The 17,872-nt window shown below is 34.5% G+C and overlaps 1 protein-coding gene across 4 annotated transcripts in view; it reads left to right on the forward strand.

Moving 5' to 3' along the window:
• The window catches only part of Col11a1 (collagen type XI alpha 1 chain), a 170,504-nt gene extending 153,755 nt beyond the window's left edge, over positions 1–16,749 (forward strand). For all 4 annotated transcript variants that reach the window (XM_042678073.1, XM_042678088.1, XM_042678065.1 and 1 more), the window contains 10 exons: positions 660–713; positions 2,006–2,113; positions 3,369–3,422; positions 3,524–3,559; positions 3,655–3,708; positions 5,735–5,984; positions 9,656–9,768; positions 11,119–11,187; positions 14,916–15,149; positions 16,324–16,749. In XM_042678073.1, the coding sequence (XP_042534007.1) occupies positions 660–713; positions 2,006–2,113; positions 3,369–3,422; positions 3,524–3,559; positions 3,655–3,708; positions 5,735–5,984; positions 9,656–9,768; positions 11,119–11,187; positions 14,916–15,149; positions 16,324–16,470 (1,119 nt within the window). In that variant the 3' untranslated portion in view covers positions 16,471–16,749. The remainder of the gene's footprint in view (positions 1–659; positions 714–2,005; positions 2,114–3,368; positions 3,423–3,523; positions 3,560–3,654; positions 3,709–5,734; positions 5,985–9,655; positions 9,769–11,118; positions 11,188–14,915; positions 15,150–16,323) is intronic.
• The last annotated feature ends 1,123 nt before the right edge of the window (positions 16,750–17,872 follow it).

Here is a 17,872-nt window from a genome sequence, read left to right on the forward strand (position 1 = left end):
TGACTGAAAATATTGTATTCTTTAAAACTGAGGTTTGGCCTAGAAAGATTTGATTATCTCGGTATGTAATTTAGAATCCACTTCTACCCAAACCGGTATACTTCAAAATTTATATTTTTCTTGACAGCTACTTATCCACATTAAAACATGACCTATTTCTGATCTCACATTTATTTAACCAAAATTGTCAATATTATGATTCCATATTAAATCATATTTGTTGTTGATATTGTTGTTGTTGTTGTTGTTTTGGGCTGGTTCTGGTACTTGAACTCAGGGTTGTGAATGATACCTAAGTTTCTTTTGCTCAAGGCTAGGACACTCTACCGGTTGGCCCACAGTTCCACTTCTGGATTTTTGGTAGTTTATTGGAGATAAGAGTCAAATAGAATTTCTTGCGCAGGCTGGCTTTGAACCGTGATCCTAGATCTCAGCTTCCAGTGTAGCTACAATTATAGTTGTGAGCCATCAGTGCCAGGACTAAATCATGCTTTTTAAAATACACATTCATCCAGAATCCTAATTATTAATTTGTTTGAACTCTGTATTGCAAAAACCAAACTAGCTCCTTGACTACTGAGAGGCTTTGGAAATCCATGTACTCTATCCTTTAAAATCCATGCTGACTCTATCCTCCTGTGTTTCTTCTTCTTATTTAGGGGCCTCCTGGTTTACCTGGCCTCAAAGGTGACCCTGGCTCCAAAGGAGAAAAGGTAAGAGAAGAGGTGGCAAAACAACTGGGATAATAGTAGCAACTGTTTTTGCTTTTTTTTTTCTGATTAAAACCACACTAATGGAAATTTAACACATTTTTTGTGATTCTGACCACAGAAAACTACATATTCTCAGCTTCCCAGAAGTAGTTAGAAAAGAGAAAGGACTCAAAGCAATAGTGAGGTATAGCAAGATTTAGGAACCATATGGTGAAAACATATGGTTCTACTAAAATAGCTATTCAGAAAATAAATAGAACAATGAAATGGCTGCTTTTATGTTTTCAAGACTGAAAACAAAGTAGAAAGATCTTTCAAGGAGCAATTTGATTTTTTTCCAAAAATGGTTCTTTAATGCAACAAATACAGAAATAAGACATATTTATAATGTCATTAACATTGGTTGGGTTATTTTTAAGCCTACAAATGTCTTTTCAAAACTACAGAATCCTTAAAAATAGGATTTTTTTTTGCTTTTTGTTTTTTGGGTTTTTTTGGGGGTGGGGTGGGGCGGGGGTCCAGTCCTGGGGCCTGAACTCTGGGCCTGGGCGCTGTCCCTCAGCTCTTCACTCAAGGCTAGCACTCTACCACTTGGGCCACAGCGCCACTTCCAGCTTTTTTTCTTTTTTGCTTATGTGGTGCTGAGGAATCAAACCCAAGGCCTCATGCATACAAGGCAAGCACTCTACCACTGAGCCACCTTCCCACCCCAGGATTTGTTTTATATTGAGATTTCTTTAAAGAAAGAATTTTTCATTGTTTATGCCACTAATATTATATATGCATTTTGTTGGTCTCTTAAGTTTAAAGAACTTCAAATGTAACATTGATGATGATTTTAAATATGTTAAAATTTAGGGCCTTGCACTTGCTTGGTTAACACTACACCTTCTGAGTCATGATCCCAGAGCAGCTTTTCACTGGCTGTTTTGGAAATGGAAATTCTTGGACTTTTCTATCCAAGTTGGCCTCAGAGGACAATCCTCTAGATTTCAGCCTGTAGAGTAGCCAGGACTTGTATGCATGAGCTATCATTGCTTTTCTTATAGATGATATTTGTAGAAATCACTTTGTTTAGAAATATCCTCAACCCTTAATAAAGACCTAATAGTAATATTGAATGGTCCACTGGAGGAGATTCTCAAATTCCGTTCATAGTTTTAGTTAAATTATGCTTTCTTTTTGTTTCTTGAATTTGATATGCAAATATATTATGACTAAGATATAATGATAGCTTATATGTTACTAAATTCCTTCTCTCTCTCTCTCTCCTCTCTTTCTCTCTCTCAAAGGGACATCCTGGTTTAATTGGCCTGATTGGTCCTCCAGGGGAACAAGGAGAAAAGGGTGACAGGGGTCTCCCTGGTACTCAGGGATCTCCAGGAGCAAAGGGAGATGGGGTGAGTGAAAGCAGATGACCTTCCTCCTTCTTTCCAATAATACGTACATAGGTCCACATATTTGCACACATCCATTCAACAGGGCCAGGGAAGTAATTTACATCATATTTCATTGAATGGGCTTTTGTCAATGATGTTTAAAAAATATTCTTGAGGGAAGAGGTGTAGTTGGGAGGGTTGGGGAAAAATGATGAAAAGGATGATGTTGATTGAGAAGCATTCATCCATGGCTGTGTTGCATGGCAAATCCTTCGTACAATTACTTAAAGATAACACAAATTGTTTAAAAATAAGCAGAAGAAGCCGGGCGCCCGTGGCTCACGCCTATCAATTGTAGTTACTCAGGAGTCTGAGATCTGAGAATCATGGTTCAAAGCCAGCCCTGGCAGAAAAGTCCCTGAGACTCTGATCTCCCGTAAACCACTAGAAAACCGGAAGTGGCGCTGTAGCTCAAGAAGTAGAACACTCACCTTGAGCTGAAGAGTGCAGAGACAATGCCCAGACCCAGAGTTCAAGCCCCAAGACTGACAAAAAGAAAAAAAAAAGTAGAAGATAAAGTCAGCAGAGAAATGTTCTTGCATTACTGGGTTAAACCTATTATCTAAGTTAAGATAAAATAAGAGTCCACTTGTTGCTTGTGTACAAACATCTTGAATCCTCATCATATATAGATCCTAAACTGCATGCTGCAGATATAGATAGATAGATGCATAGATAGATAGATAGATAGATAGATAGATAGATAGATAGATAGATAGATAGATAGATAGATAGATCTTCATACTTTAGCATTAGAGTCAGACGTATAATAAGAGAGTTTTATATCATGACAAATGGGATTACTTTTCATAGGTTATTTCTTTTCTTTTCTTTTTTTTTTTTTTTTTGTCAGGGGCTTGAACTCTAGGCCTGGGCGCTATCCTTCAGCTCTTACAGCTCAAGGCTCTAGCGCTCTACCACTTGAGTGACTTCCAGTTTTCTGGTGGTTAATTGGGGAAAAGAGTCTCACGGACTTTCCTGCCTAGGCTGGCTTTGAGCTGCAATCCTCAGATCTCAGCCTCCTGACTAGCTAGGATGACAGGTGTGAGCCACCGGCGCCTGGCTCACAAGTTATTTCTTAGATTCACAATGGTAAATTTTTAGACTGTTCTTAATCATATTTGTGTTATCAAATTTTCTAATTGGTATTGCATATGAAAAACATGGAAAAGGAATAAATAGAAAAGCTTACTAAATTGAGTGCTTCTTCCACTAGGGAATTCCAGGCCCTGCTGGCCCCATAGGCCCCCCTGGCCCTCCAGGATTACCAGTAAGTATGCAGCAAATGAATTGCACAGGTCAAGTTGCAAATATACCATGGGCACAAATGCTGCGGTGTTTTATCTGTGTTTTTGTTTTTCTTCTTTCTAGGGTCCTCAAGGCCCCAAGGGTAACAAAGGCTCTTCCGTAAGTACTTTTCTCCTTGACATTTTAGATTTTCCACAAATCCTGTTAGATTGTTTTGCTCCTATTTATAGTCTGTCCTGTTTTCTTTCTAATAGGGACCTGCAGGCCAGAAGGGTGACAGTGGCCTTCCTGGACCGCCTGGACCTCCGGTGAGTGTCAGTGAGAATGTTCTTCTGATAACTTGTATCCAGAGAGTGGAATTGATTTCTTTGAATTCGTAAGATGAATGCAAAAGCACAATCTGTCCAAGGTGCTGATTTTATAGAAACACAACTATGGCAAGTAAGTAATACAGTCAACTGGCCAAGACATACCTGTGAATTGATTTTACTCTTGAAATCTTGAGATACCTTAATTATAAGTTATAATTAGATACTTATGACTGTTCAAAGAAAATCATATATATTTGGTCACATTTTAATGGAATCAACAGTTTATATGCCACAAAGATACATTTATACCTGCAGAGAGTTAAGATGCAGGCGTCTAATTCATATAATGACAATAGTAAAAAGGAATAATAATTACCCTCCCTCATTAATACTGACAATTCCCTAGCTTCACACACTATTGAATGATAGATTTAAAATACAACTCTAAGGGCTGGGGATTTAGCTCAGTGGAAGAGCACCTGGCAAGTGCAAGACCCTAAATTCAGTACTCAGCTCTGTAAAATCAATACGTGAAATAGATGAATGAATAAAACACAGGTCTGTGAAAAGGAAAGTTTATTGTTTCTTGAGTTAAAATCTGCATATAGATAAATTTGATTAGGCTACCCTGATAACCTGAATGGATACAGAATGTGTTATGTCTAGGTTCTGGAAGCTGAAAGTTTTACATCACTGTGTCATTAGTCTTGGTTCCTTCTGGAGCTGTGAGGACGGAAGGGTCTGTTCTGAACTTTTCTCTTTCACTTCCAGATAGCATTCTTCTTTATGTGTCTCTTTTCGTGATCATCCCTGTTTTTCCCTGACCAAATTTCCCCTTTTCATAAGAATATTAGTCAAGTTTGACTAGAGCCCATGAAATGACTGCACTTTAACGAATAATCCTTTTCTGCTGTTCCCAAGTAAGATCAGATTCTGTTGTACTGAAGGTTTAGAATTCAACATAGCATATATCTGTGGGGCAGGATTCAGCTTATAACTATTTGGTGTGGTTTTACACTTACATGTATGTAAAGTCAAGTCTGAATGCATTTATGTCAAGTGTTCATTTATAAAAATTTAAGTTAGGCATATGATGCTTGCTAATGTATGAAAGTTAAAAAACAAAATTTTAGATTATATATTAGATATATACTTAGATTATAAATATATATGAAATATACCTTTCATAGTATATTGGTATGAAATATTATAGCTTTCTGGGAAGCATAGAACATTAATATATAAAGTATATTAGTATATATGTATATATGTGTATATATACATATATTAGTATATGTATATACATATAAACATATAAATACATAAATATGTATATATACATATATATGAATTAGTATATATGTATATATAGTATATACCATATATAGTATATATGTATATGTATATATGTAGTATATACTGTATATATACTATATACAGTATATGTATATATACTGTATGTAGTATATGTATATGTATATATGTAGTATATACTGTATATATACTATATACAATATATGTATATAGTAGAATATATACATATACTGTATATAGTATATATACAGTATATACTACATATACATATATGTATATACTATATATGTATATATTAATATATGTATATATATATACTAATATACTATATATGCCAGAGACATTAAATCTATAGTTGTGGAGTGAGATGGCATAAATTAGGGCTGATTCCTCTATAAGAGTATAGTATGTAACATTTCCACATGAATCTGCACTATATGATACGATACATATAAAGCACTAGAAGTTACTAGGTTTTTAGAAAAGAACTCACAAAGGTTTTCACATCCTAAACATATCTTTACTGATATCTAGCTATCTATATCTATAAACTTAAATATATATGTTTATAAACTTTTATATATTATATACTTTGTAGCAACTGAAAAGCTACATAATTCCTTCTTCTATAAAGCACAGTCAGTAATCACTAAATGTGAAGAGCATTTTACTTTATGGAACTGTGACACTCACATTATCTCATCTACAGGGTCCACCTGGTGAAGTCATTCAACCTTTACCAATCCTGTCACCCAAGAAAACAAGAAGACATACTGAGAGTGTGCAGGCAGATGCAGTGGATAACATTCTTGACTACTCAGATGGAATGGAGGAGATATTTGGTTCCCTCAGTTCTCTGAAGCAAGACATTGAGCACATGAAATTTCCAATGGGCACTCAGAGCAATCCAGCTCGGACATGCAAAGATCTGCAACTCAGCCATCCTGACTTCCCAGATGGTATGTGAATAATACGTGGCAAAGCAAACATACTGAGTCACCAAGTTGCTCAAGTGCCTTGTCTGCTTATTAATTTCAGTTGGTGTAATTAATATAGTCTCTCCATAACACTAAAGCAAACAATTATTAGTTCTAGCCTTATAGACTGAAAAATATTATTTGCACTGTGTAGTTCATGATCTTCTTTAAAAAAAAACCCATCCTTGTGTGTTATAGGTTTTATTAAATTGTGAAAGGATTATTTTGGATGATTATAGCTAACATAGCTTTAGTTTGCCTTATAAATAGCTCACAGAATGGAACTTTTATGTGCACACACATTTCCATGTTATGATACAATTGTTACTAGCATATTAACTATATCTGTGATTGTTACATTAAATTATTCATGTTGATATATATTATTATTGATGTATTAGTGCATTAACATCAATTATTACAACTGTTCATGGACATATATAAATATGATAAAATAGCAAAACAGATAAATATTTGATATAATAGTTTAACAATAGTTAATGAATAGGATGTTTAAGAATCAGGATAGCTTCAGACAAAAAAATTATCTCTTATTGATGCATAAATAACTTGTAAAACTATGAGCAGCTTGCATTTGAGCAATAATCAGCACAATTTTTTATGCCTACTGTTTGAGAAGACCTCTAAATATCTATCTTTTTTCTGAGGAGAAACCGTTTTAGGTATGCCAAGATAATTAAGTCATACACTTACAAACTAACTAGCAATAGATAATTATCTGATCTTAAATCTTCTTTTATACGGAAATACTTTGCCTCCTCTTTGCTCCTAAGAAAGTACTGTTTTGCATTATCAACTATAAATGAAGATCCTAACTATGATTTAAAGAATTGAACGCAGATATAAAAGTCCAAGAAGGGGCTGGGAAGGTGGCTCAATGGTAGAGCGCTTGCCTTGCATGCCTGAGGCCCTGGATTCGATTCCTCAGCACCACATAAGCAAAAAGAAAAAAGCCAGAAGTGGTGCTGTGGCTCAAGTGGTAGAGCGCTAGCCTTGAGCTGAAGAGCTGAAGGACAGCAGAGTTCAGGCCCCATGACCGGACCAAAAAAAAAAAAAAAAAGTCCAAGGAAGACATCACAAAACAAAGGAATGTTAAGGATCCTACGTGTACTGGTATCCAAGATTTTCAAATGTTGATATGTTTACTTCAGTGATTTACAGTCGTGTGTGTGTGTGTGTGTGTGTGTGTGTGTGTGCGCGCGTGCGCGTGCGTGTACCAGTATTAAGACTTAAATTCAGGTCCTGGGTTCTGTCCCTGAGTTTTTCTGTTTAAAGCTAGAGCTCTACCACTTGAGCCACAGCTCCACCTCTAGTTTTCTGGTGATTATTTGGGGATAAGAGTCTGAGAACTGTCTTGCCCAGGATGGCTTCATGCTGCAATCCCCAGAACTGTTTCTTGAGTAGCTAGGATTACAGGCATAATCCATCAGCACCGGGCTTAGGTTCTTATTTTTAACAGGAATTATATGATCAAAGACGTAGATGATTTAGTTTGAATCTGACTTGGAAAATGTCTCTTTCTATTCCCCCAAATAGAAATACTTATAGATCAACAAATTGAATTCCTATAGCATTTAGATGATGATATGGAATACATAACTAGATGGTACGGTCTGTTTTATCTGTCAGAGCTCAGATTAAGGTAATCATATGCAACTGAAAATCAAATGTGAAAGATGGCATTATAAAGGCATGATTTAAAAACAGAGCAGATAAGAAAACTATCATGACTTTAGTAATGGTAAATTTACTGTGGACTGTATTTCCCAGCACCTTCTATAAAACAGCCAGATTCATTTATCCTACTATGTACTGATAAAATAAGATTAAATATTTAATTACTCACATATTTATTTACACAGTTGTAAGTACTGTTTTTCATACAGGGATTCATAGATGAATAGAAAGAATAATGCCCTTATCTAACAGAATAGAGAAGGGAAACAAACATAAGTAATAGACATAAATGTTGTGATAGTTATTATGCAAATAAGAATTTTATTTAATCTAAAATCTTGAAGAGACACACAGGATAAGATTTCCAAGGTCAGTCCAGGAAATGGGTACAGAAGAGTTGCAGTGTTTTGAAATAAACAATTAAAAAGGGCTGTGAGTGTAGCTCAAGTGTTAGGTATGCATGCTTTGCAAGCGTAGGCCCCTGAGTTAAATCCTCTGTACTGAAGGAGAGAAAAGGGAGCTGTTAGCCAAACCCTGGTGGCTCACACCTATAGTCCTGTCTACTTAGAAGGCTGAGATGTGAGGATTGTGGCTCAAAGCTAAAAGTAGATCTGTAGCTCAAATGGCAGAGTACTTTCCTTGAGCAAAAAAAGTTTGGAGAGAGGGTCCAGGCCCTGAATTTAAGTCACTGGTCCAGCAGGAAATGTTACGTAGCTAGGAATAGAAAATTGTGGACCTAACATGTAGCCGACAACATGTGATCCATCATGGTGCTTCTTGATTGCATAGTGCAGTGGGCTCCAGCACAAAATGTTGCTTGTTCTCCCATAATGTCCAAGGTCTCAAAATCCTACCTCAGTGGTGAGGTGATGCTTGTGCATGACTGGGCATGGCTAATCAAATCCACTTCCATACTTAAGCTTGATTGGGCATGGCCAAAGACTCACTTTTATACTCATACCCAGTGCTAGAGACCAATGGATCCTCATTGACAAATCATATCCCAGGGTAGGAGAGGAATTAAGCACAAAGGCTACTTCCCTAGGATATTCCAATGGATTTCTAGCTCTGGGACCCTTCTCTAAAGAGTCTATACTTTCATTTTTAATACACTTGCTGCTTTACTATATTTCACTATCCCTCTGACCCTTCATTTTTACCTAGCAGAAGACTGAATCATACCCCTAGACAGTACCACCAAAATATTTTTTAAACATTCTCCAAAATTGGAGAATAATAACAAAAAAACACGATCAATGAAATTATATACTATAAAATATTCTGTCATGGCTTATTTGAAAATTTGTGTACATTTAGGGTTTTCGTTTGTGTGCTGTTATTTTTTGCCATTCTTTTTAATTGAATGAGTTTATAATTCTAAATACAATATTAAATAATTTCTCTATATAAACTCTTCCACTCTCAAATTTTATTACTAAAAATAGTAATATTTTGCCCATTTTGGTATTATGTTAAAAAAACAGGAATGTTTTGTGCTAAATAAGGTATCCAAGTTACTTGATAAATAGTAAATTTGTTGATGATTAAAGTGCTATCCCCATTTATATATTTGTAGTAGAAGATAATTAAGTATTTGGATTGTGCTTTTGAGAATTCCAGTGCTAAACAAATCAATTTGAACTTTAACATTTTATATGTTTAGTGCTAAATGTTTCTTACATGGAAAGCTGATACCAGAAGGTAAAACTTGAAAAGGATTAATAGTGAAGAATTATAAAGAGTATCTCAGATAGACTGTGGGGGCCATTTGTAAAGATTTGGGGCTGAGAAACACAAGATAATTTACAAATCTTCATATGCCCAAAACATAAGAAGGGAAAGAGATGTATGAAAACTCATTTCCTTTATCTTTATGATAAAATCTGGTATCTAAAGCATTTCCTTTTGGTATCAATACATTTTCAAATGGCTTATCTTTCTTCCCTCCCTTCTAGGTGAATATTGGATTGATCCAAATCAAGGTTGTTCAGGAGATTCCTTCAAAGTTTACTGTAATTTCACATCTGGTGGTGAGACTTGCATTTATCCGGACAAAAAGTCTGAGGGAGTAAGTAGCAATCTGTTTTGGTGGTGAATGTTGACAGTTCCTGCCATGTTTTTGCAATATTGAACTAAACAGGAAAATTATACTGTCATAGTTTCATTTATCTGCTTTTCTTACAGGGTAATTAGAACATTTCATTTGCATAAACATGAATATAGCACCAAAGTGATACACAGAGTTAACAAATACTTCTTTCCTTTATTTTCACCCAGATGTATTCTGTAGGCACCTGCTTGCTCTCTAAAATGTTGTGCCTTTCCATGACACAGCTGAATCTCACATTGTAGTGCATGCACAGAACTCTTCAAAATTACCACATGACAGACCCACAGCTGCAGAGGACACTCAAAATGCAAGATTTTATAAAGAAGGAATCTCATTATCAAATGAATGTTCTCCAGCTTTAGATGTGTTCTTAATTGATCTATTCAAACCAATATTTTTCCACCCAGCACTTGCAACGTGCGCGACTTTGTATTTCTAAAACCTCACCTGAATCATTAATTTAAAAAATGGGTTTTCACGAGTATAATTGTATTTTATAGGTACTTTATAAGTAAACATTTTTTACCTGTTTATTATATTCATAAAACATTTTCTTCTTTTTAAAAAATGAAATACTGTAGGTATCTACAGCAAGGAGAGCTCCTTAAGGCAGATGACTTTATGTGGTTAATCTTTTCCAAGAGAAAAGTTAAGTTTGTGAATGAAGACTGGGTGGGAAGAGAAAGAGAAAAACAATTTTACTTTCCCAAGCTCACGTGACATGTGACAAAGCATAATAGAAGGCCTCTGACCTCAAAGAAATGGGAAATGCCTGCCTTGGACCATTTATTCAAATTCCCAACTGAGAGGTCTCATAAAGTATAGTTGGCTGATTTTTACAAAAAAGAATAAATAAATCAGATCAATGTTAGATCCCACATGTTCTTTCCAGTAGGGAATTTTTAGTCTTTTTTCTGCCAATCACTTTTCCAGATCATGCCTTCCTTACTGGTTAAATATTTTCAAAATGCCTCCTTTTTGCTGCAGAAAGCTGATGCTACTTGCCTTGCTGACTGATTCTGAGTGGGATTCTAAGGTTTCTATGGTTGTCTTAAGAGCTCTTTTTTTTCCCTCCTTGTTGGTTCTCTTCCTTCATTTTTTAATCTAGGAAAGATATCCAAAAGGAAATGACTTAATCTTATTTACAGGAAATTCACAAGATCGATTTAAAATTATGCTCATTATCCCATTTTGCATAAAACAGAATAGACAGTTGTCTTCAACAAGACTCAATTTTCTGATCTATCCATGAGCAATATTGTTTATAATCTTAATTTAGTTACTAATTTTTCTGTTCCTTTTCAACAGGTAAGAATTTCCTCGTGGCCAAAAGAGAAACCAGGAAGTTGGTTTAGTGAATTTAAAAGAGGAAAACTGGTATGTTATAACCTCAACATGAAATGGTTTATCTTAACCTCCACCTAATTATTTATGGACAGCTTAGATTTTTTTTGCATGTATAGATTATAATGAACAGGCTCCATGTGATTTTTACTTTATCCATCTGATATCATCTCTTAGATGACTTTGCTACCTAAAAATAATCTAAAGGTTTTAGTACTAAAATACAGGGTTTACATGAAATTTTACTAAAAGTTAGCTTTCATAATGAATACAAACCATTAGCTAGCTGAGTACGTATTATTGAGTGGATTTTGTTTAAAGTACAAGATATAAGTGTCTCTGGCTTCCTCTGTGCTAATTTTGTGTTTACTTGAAACCAACTTTATTCTTTTATTTCGATTTACATGAAGAATTTTAGAATGTATGTTTTCTTTTCTCATTGTTATCTTGGAAATGAAGGAACTCACTGATCATAGCTCACATTTACTTAAATAATGCTTTACAATTACTTAATTCACTTTAATCATTTTCTCAAGATATATTCAGATTTGATGCAAAAATTAACTTCATATCAGAAGCTGTTTAAAATATGTTTAATTAAGGATTATTCAAATTAATGTATTTCCCATTTATTTCAATAATGAATTATTCATTATTCTTCAAAAAAGTATTATGATCCCCTGATGACAACTTGTGTTTATTTTTCTTGAACAAATCTACTCATAATAATGGCTATTAGTGAAGCATTGTACCTGAGTTATAATTCTCTAGTTCAGTTTTCAAGTTACATACTAAATATCCATGTTCTTACTTTTGTATGAGTTTTAAAAACATACACAGATGGAACTGTGTTTATTTTGTTTAATGTTGTTTTGCATGGCCTACAGTGAGTTTCTCAAACTTATTTCTCTTAATCTCACAAAGATCCCCATCATCTGGTTAATCAGCAAAGAATACATAAACTGATTTACAAGGAAGCAGTCACAAAGAACACTTTACTGAGTTAATCTATAATATAGATGAATTTAATTTTTTAATTTAAGTTTATATACTTCATCTAAAACCAGAGAATGACAATATGCCCAATAAGATAGTTTATGAATATGGTACAAAGTTTCTTATTTGGCTACTTAAGCATTTATAAATTTTTTTATATATTTATATATTATACATTGATCCAAATATTCAGTTGTGTTATTTTGGACACTATGCTTATGTTGGTGGTAAAATGATAGTAAAGTAAGAATGGACAAAGACACATTTATGTTGAAAATGAAGCCGAGGGACAGGACTCAAGATTTGAGTGAATATGTTTTGAAACTTTTGAAAGACTTAGGTAAGATCAGACAACATAACAGCAGTTAGAAACTATACTGCATTGAATTGACTTTAGACCATTTTCATTATTTTACTTTCTTACCACATGTTTATGTGTGTGTCAATACTGGGGCTTAGAGTCAAGATCTGACTACTATTTTTTTTTTAAATAAAACAAACTTTTAATGCATATGAAATATAATTTATCTTATTCAGATTTTTAATAGTCTTCAAGATAGAGGTCTTTTGCTTCCTTGGTTGGGTTTATTCTTAAATATTTTATATTTTGAGGCTATTGCAAATGGAATTGTTTTCCTGATTTCTCTCTCAACTTGTACGTTGTTTATATACAGCAAGGCTATTGTTTTTGTATATTTTTTATTGGAAAAATGGTGTACAGAGGGGTTACAGTTACACGAGCAAGATAATGAGTACCTTTCCTATTGAGTATTGTTGCCTCCTCCTTTGTTTTCCCCCTACCATTCCTTCCCTCCCACCTCCACAACTACCCCTCCCCCCAGCTGTAAAGTTCATTTTCAACATAGTGTTTTGTACATCTCATTGTTACAATGGGTCAACCTGTATCCTTATTTAAGCATTTTGTTTTTTTCCTTCCCCTCCCCAAATTAGAAAAATGTATATACAAGATACAGGGCACCAACATCAAATACACAAATATAAACCAGGGTTATACTGTGGGGGAGGAACATACAAAGAAACAGAAATATTATATGGTACATTATAAATACGTTAGGAACAATAGCAAGAAAGAAAAAACCACTTACGTCCCTATCTTGGGGCTCATTTTGCTTAACATCATCTTATCTGGTCATATGTACATAGCGTTTGACCTTTTCTGCTTGTCGTAGACACATGCTAGTTATTGCAAATAAGGGAAACCATAGAACCTATGTTTCTTTGGTCCTGGCTTATTTAAGCATTTTGTTTTTTCCCTTCCCCTCTTGTATAGACAAGATGCAAGGCACCAACATCAAAAACAGTGAAAACAGGAGTTTTACCTGTTAGGGAGGAGCATACTACAAAGAGAAAAAAACCACATGGTACTTTATAACTATGTTAGAAACACTAGCAAGAAAGAAAAAAAATATTTGTGTCCCTTTCTTGGAGTTCACTGCTCTTGAGTTCTTAAAAAAAAATTGTTGTTGCAGCATTTATATACAGAGGGGTTACAGTTACATGAGTCAGGTAATGAGTAATGAGAACAATTCTGTTTGAACCATGTCTCCCCTTCTGTCACTTTTGCCCAGACTTTCCCTCCTATCCCCACCCTCAAGATAACCAGTTCATTTTCCATGTAGTGTCTATGAGTACCACTGTTGTATGTGCTCACCCTTGTTCCATCTTTTCTGTGCCTTCCGTTACCCTCCCCAATACAAACAAATTAACAAGCAAGACAAAAGAAAAAGAAAACAAAAACAGCAACAGTGGCAACTAAAAATGTCTGTTGTTTCCTTTCCTTGGAGTTCATTTCATAAAATAACAGTTTATATGATCATATGCACATGGCTATTGAGTCTTGGTCAACCATTCCTATGCATATCCTCCTTTGGCTTCAGTGTGTGAATGTCTAGAGTATGACTGGATCAAGAAAATGTGGTATATATACCCAATGGAATTCTATTTACCCATCCGAAAGAATGATGTTGTACCATTCATAAGGAAATGGAAAAACTTGGAAAAAATTGTATTACGTGAAGTAAGCCAGAACAGAAGAAATATAGGCTAGAATGGGCTTATTACAAGTAAACACACTGAATGATTAGTGTATTTATATATATATATAGATATACATACACATATATTTATGTATATAGTAATCATATATGTTTACATATATATTTACACACACACACACACAGGAACATGAAATTATATAGGACTCCTTGAGCTTTTTTTGCTCAAAGCTAGCACTTTACTGCTTGAGCAACAGCTACACTTCTCTGGCTTTTTAGTGGTTAATTGGAGATAAAAGTCTCATAACTTTTCTGCCCAGGCTAGCTTCAAACTGCAATCCCCAAATTCAAACCTCCTGATTAGCTAGGATGACAGGCGTGAGCCAGTGCCTGGCTTGTTTAACACTGTTAAAAAGTTGTACAAACATGTTATTATTTCCTAGAAACAGAAGCATTTGCTTTCTGGTAGTGTTTACTGATAAGTAATCAGAGCATGCAGGCAGGTAAGATGATTTTGACCAGTTGAGTAAGAGTCACAGTACATGGGAGCAGGGGCTGCAATCCTCAGATCCTAAAATCCCTGTCTCCAGGTGTTTTCTCCATAGTGGCACACATTTTTCATTTGAATAAAATGGTCTGTTGCTTCTCTGAAGTGTCTGGCATCTCACGTCACTGTCAGCAGTGATTGATCCTTGGTGTCATCAAAGAAGAGTCTTGAGGTGATTTTTATTGTTTTTATTTTATTCCCAGCTTTCGTATTTAGATGTTGAAGGCAATTCTATTAATATGGTGCAAATGACATTCCTGAAACTTCTGACGGCCTCTGCACGGCAGAACTTCACCTACAATTGTCATCAGTCAGCTGCCTGGTACGATGCATCCTCGGGAAGCTATGACAAAGCGCTTCGGTTCCTGGGGTCCAATGATGAGGAGATGTCCTATGAGAACAGCCCCTACATCAAGGCTCTGTATGACGGCTGCGCGGTGAGTGTGACCTTTGCCGCCTTCGTTCACAGAGATGGGAAGAAGCTGGGAACCACCCACTTCCTGGGGAAGACAGATTTCTCCCGTGGAACGGATGTTAGTCATTATTAAGAGCTGATGCTTATCACTGACAGGAAGATGCAATGTGTTCACGTAGCTTTGTGCATGGCCGGACACTCTAAAATACAACAGCCATGCATTTTTATGTCATAGAAGGCCAAATTTAAAGTGATGTAGCCTATACTGCCTTGATCCATGAGTTTAAAATTGACAGAAAAACAAATAACCACTCTGTCATCTATACAGTAGAGCTTATTATTTGTCACGTTGCCATATCAGCTTGGAAGCTACTCTCATTTTTGCTCCCATACTCTAGAACACTCCATGCGGATTCCCTGGGTAGCTAATTGCTTAAGCTCCATAGTAATGACTGAAAGGAAATGATGTACAATTAAGTGAGCTTTTGCTTTTTGAAATTTTGAGTTGTCCAGCTATTGCTTAATAAAATTTTGCAGATCAAACAAACACACAAAAAGAAATGATTGGCATACAAGTAAAACCGAGAAAAGAAAATGAAGTAAATGAATGATTCAAAAACTGTGGACAACTTTCCTAGTTTAGTATATTGTTAACTATTTGTAAAATCAATAGCAATAGGAATATTTTGGCTTTCGACCTCCTATGCCGTGTTTCAATTTTCCTTAAGATAATTTCAATGTACATATGTGTATGTATAATATTATACATATATTGTATATATTATAGATATATTATATATAATAGGCATATTTTGTAAATTATATGTAATTATACATATAGGTATAATTTTCAAATACCTATAATAGTAAGATTGCATTATTTATATGATGGGATCAGTACCAACAGCAAATTCAACAATAAACCATACTGGTCAATTTAGTAGGATACATTTTAGCAGTGAAATAGTTTGGAGTATAATAGTCACATAATTAAAGCTAAATACTAAATTTAATGATCAACAATAGATACTTGTCACCTGTCATAAAAGAAGTGTTACTACATAATAACTGTCAAATCAGACTTCGTATTCTTTTCTCTGCCATCTTCCTACCCCTACTCAGATAACTAAGAAGAAAATAATGTCTCAACAATGTTAAATAGTGCTGTAACGTTAAATTTCTGCTTAATTTTACAGTCCCGAAAAGGCTATGAGAAGACTGTGATTGAAATCAATACACCGAAAATTGATCAAGTACCTGTCATTGATGTCATGATCAATGATTTTGGTGATCAGAATCAGAAGTTTGGATTTGAAGTTGGTCCAGTTTGTTTCCTTGGCTAAGACTAAACAAAGAACACACAAAATCAACAGAAAATATGCCTTGATGCCACCAAACCAATTTATGCCACATGCAAACTTTGAGTAAGGATGGTATAGAATACAATTTGGTATACATACATGTACCAATTAGGAAATACTGATCACCCCAAGAAAGCTTTGGTAATCAAAAAGATATGAGCTAAGGTGGCTGGCATTGAGACAAGGCTAAATCTTGATTCTTGACCTTCATCTCTCCTTTCCCTATTTGGATTTCTTTGGTGCTGTAGAAAAAAAAGAGAGAAAAATTATATATTCCTTAAAATAATGGTGCTCATTCCCGTCCATAAGGACACGCTAAAAATGTGTATTAATAAATTGTAATTATTTTATGTACAGTTCTACACTGTTTTCTGTGTCCATTTCCAAAACTTGCACGTGTCTCTGAATTCCATCCAAGTTAATTTTTATAAGTGACAGAACTGTGATGGCAATGAATATTGTGAGACAAAATAAAAAAAAAAAAAAATTAAAAGTTGCAATTCCAGATGACTCTAATTCCCTTTCTTTGATTAATAATAAAATGCTTTTGTATATATTGATGTTGAAGAGTTCAGTTATTTGATGTTACTAAAAGATTTCTCACAGAGCAAAAACCTGAAAAACTTGGGAACATACTCCAATCAACTCTTGTTTCTGATGCTGTGTTTGTTGAATTTCAGCCAAAAATATCACGCATTTAGATGCTTTATTCAATGCTATACCTCAATTTTTTTCCACAGAATTTAGGATTTCACAGGATACTTGTGTATATGGAAAACAAGTGAGTTTATATTTGGACAGGAGAGTATGTCAGAGAATTTGAACAAATGGATGTCTTCATTAAAGAAAAGAACCATATGTACATTTTCATTTTTTCTCTACTTTATCTGATTTCATTGTCTTCAGTGTGTTTCAGTACTTCAGTGCTTCAGGTTAATATGAAAGGTGGAAACTAAACAATTATTAAGGATTTGTGCAATATTAGATTTTTAAACAGCCAATTTTTTGAATTTGATTTGCATATTATGATAGCCTCAAATAATATTTTACTTCCCAACAAATACTTCTTTTTTTCCTTTCAAGATAACTGCATTTATTATTTGACCAACCTAATGACTAAATACATATGGGTGGATTGTTTTACAACTTAGACTTATTCAAGACAATGAACATTTTTCCACTACAGTATGTTCTTTCAGGTAGCTTGAAATAAAAGAAAAATTAAATATTACATTCTGAATTTGTATCTATTTTAAGTAATATATGTAAGACTGGGAAATAAATGTTTTATTATTTCTTATATGAAGTGTTAAATTAATACCAAACTCCACTGGAGCATTTTCAACTGATAATTTATCACAAAAGATCATACTTGTAATATTGA

This window comes from Dipodomys spectabilis, unplaced genomic scaffold, assembly GCF_019054845.1.
Source record: "Dipodomys spectabilis isolate Male_0828 unplaced genomic scaffold, ASM1905484v1 ptg000002l, whole genome shotgun sequence".
Lineage (NCBI taxonomy): Eukaryota > Metazoa > Chordata > Mammalia > Rodentia > Heteromyidae > Dipodomys > Dipodomys spectabilis.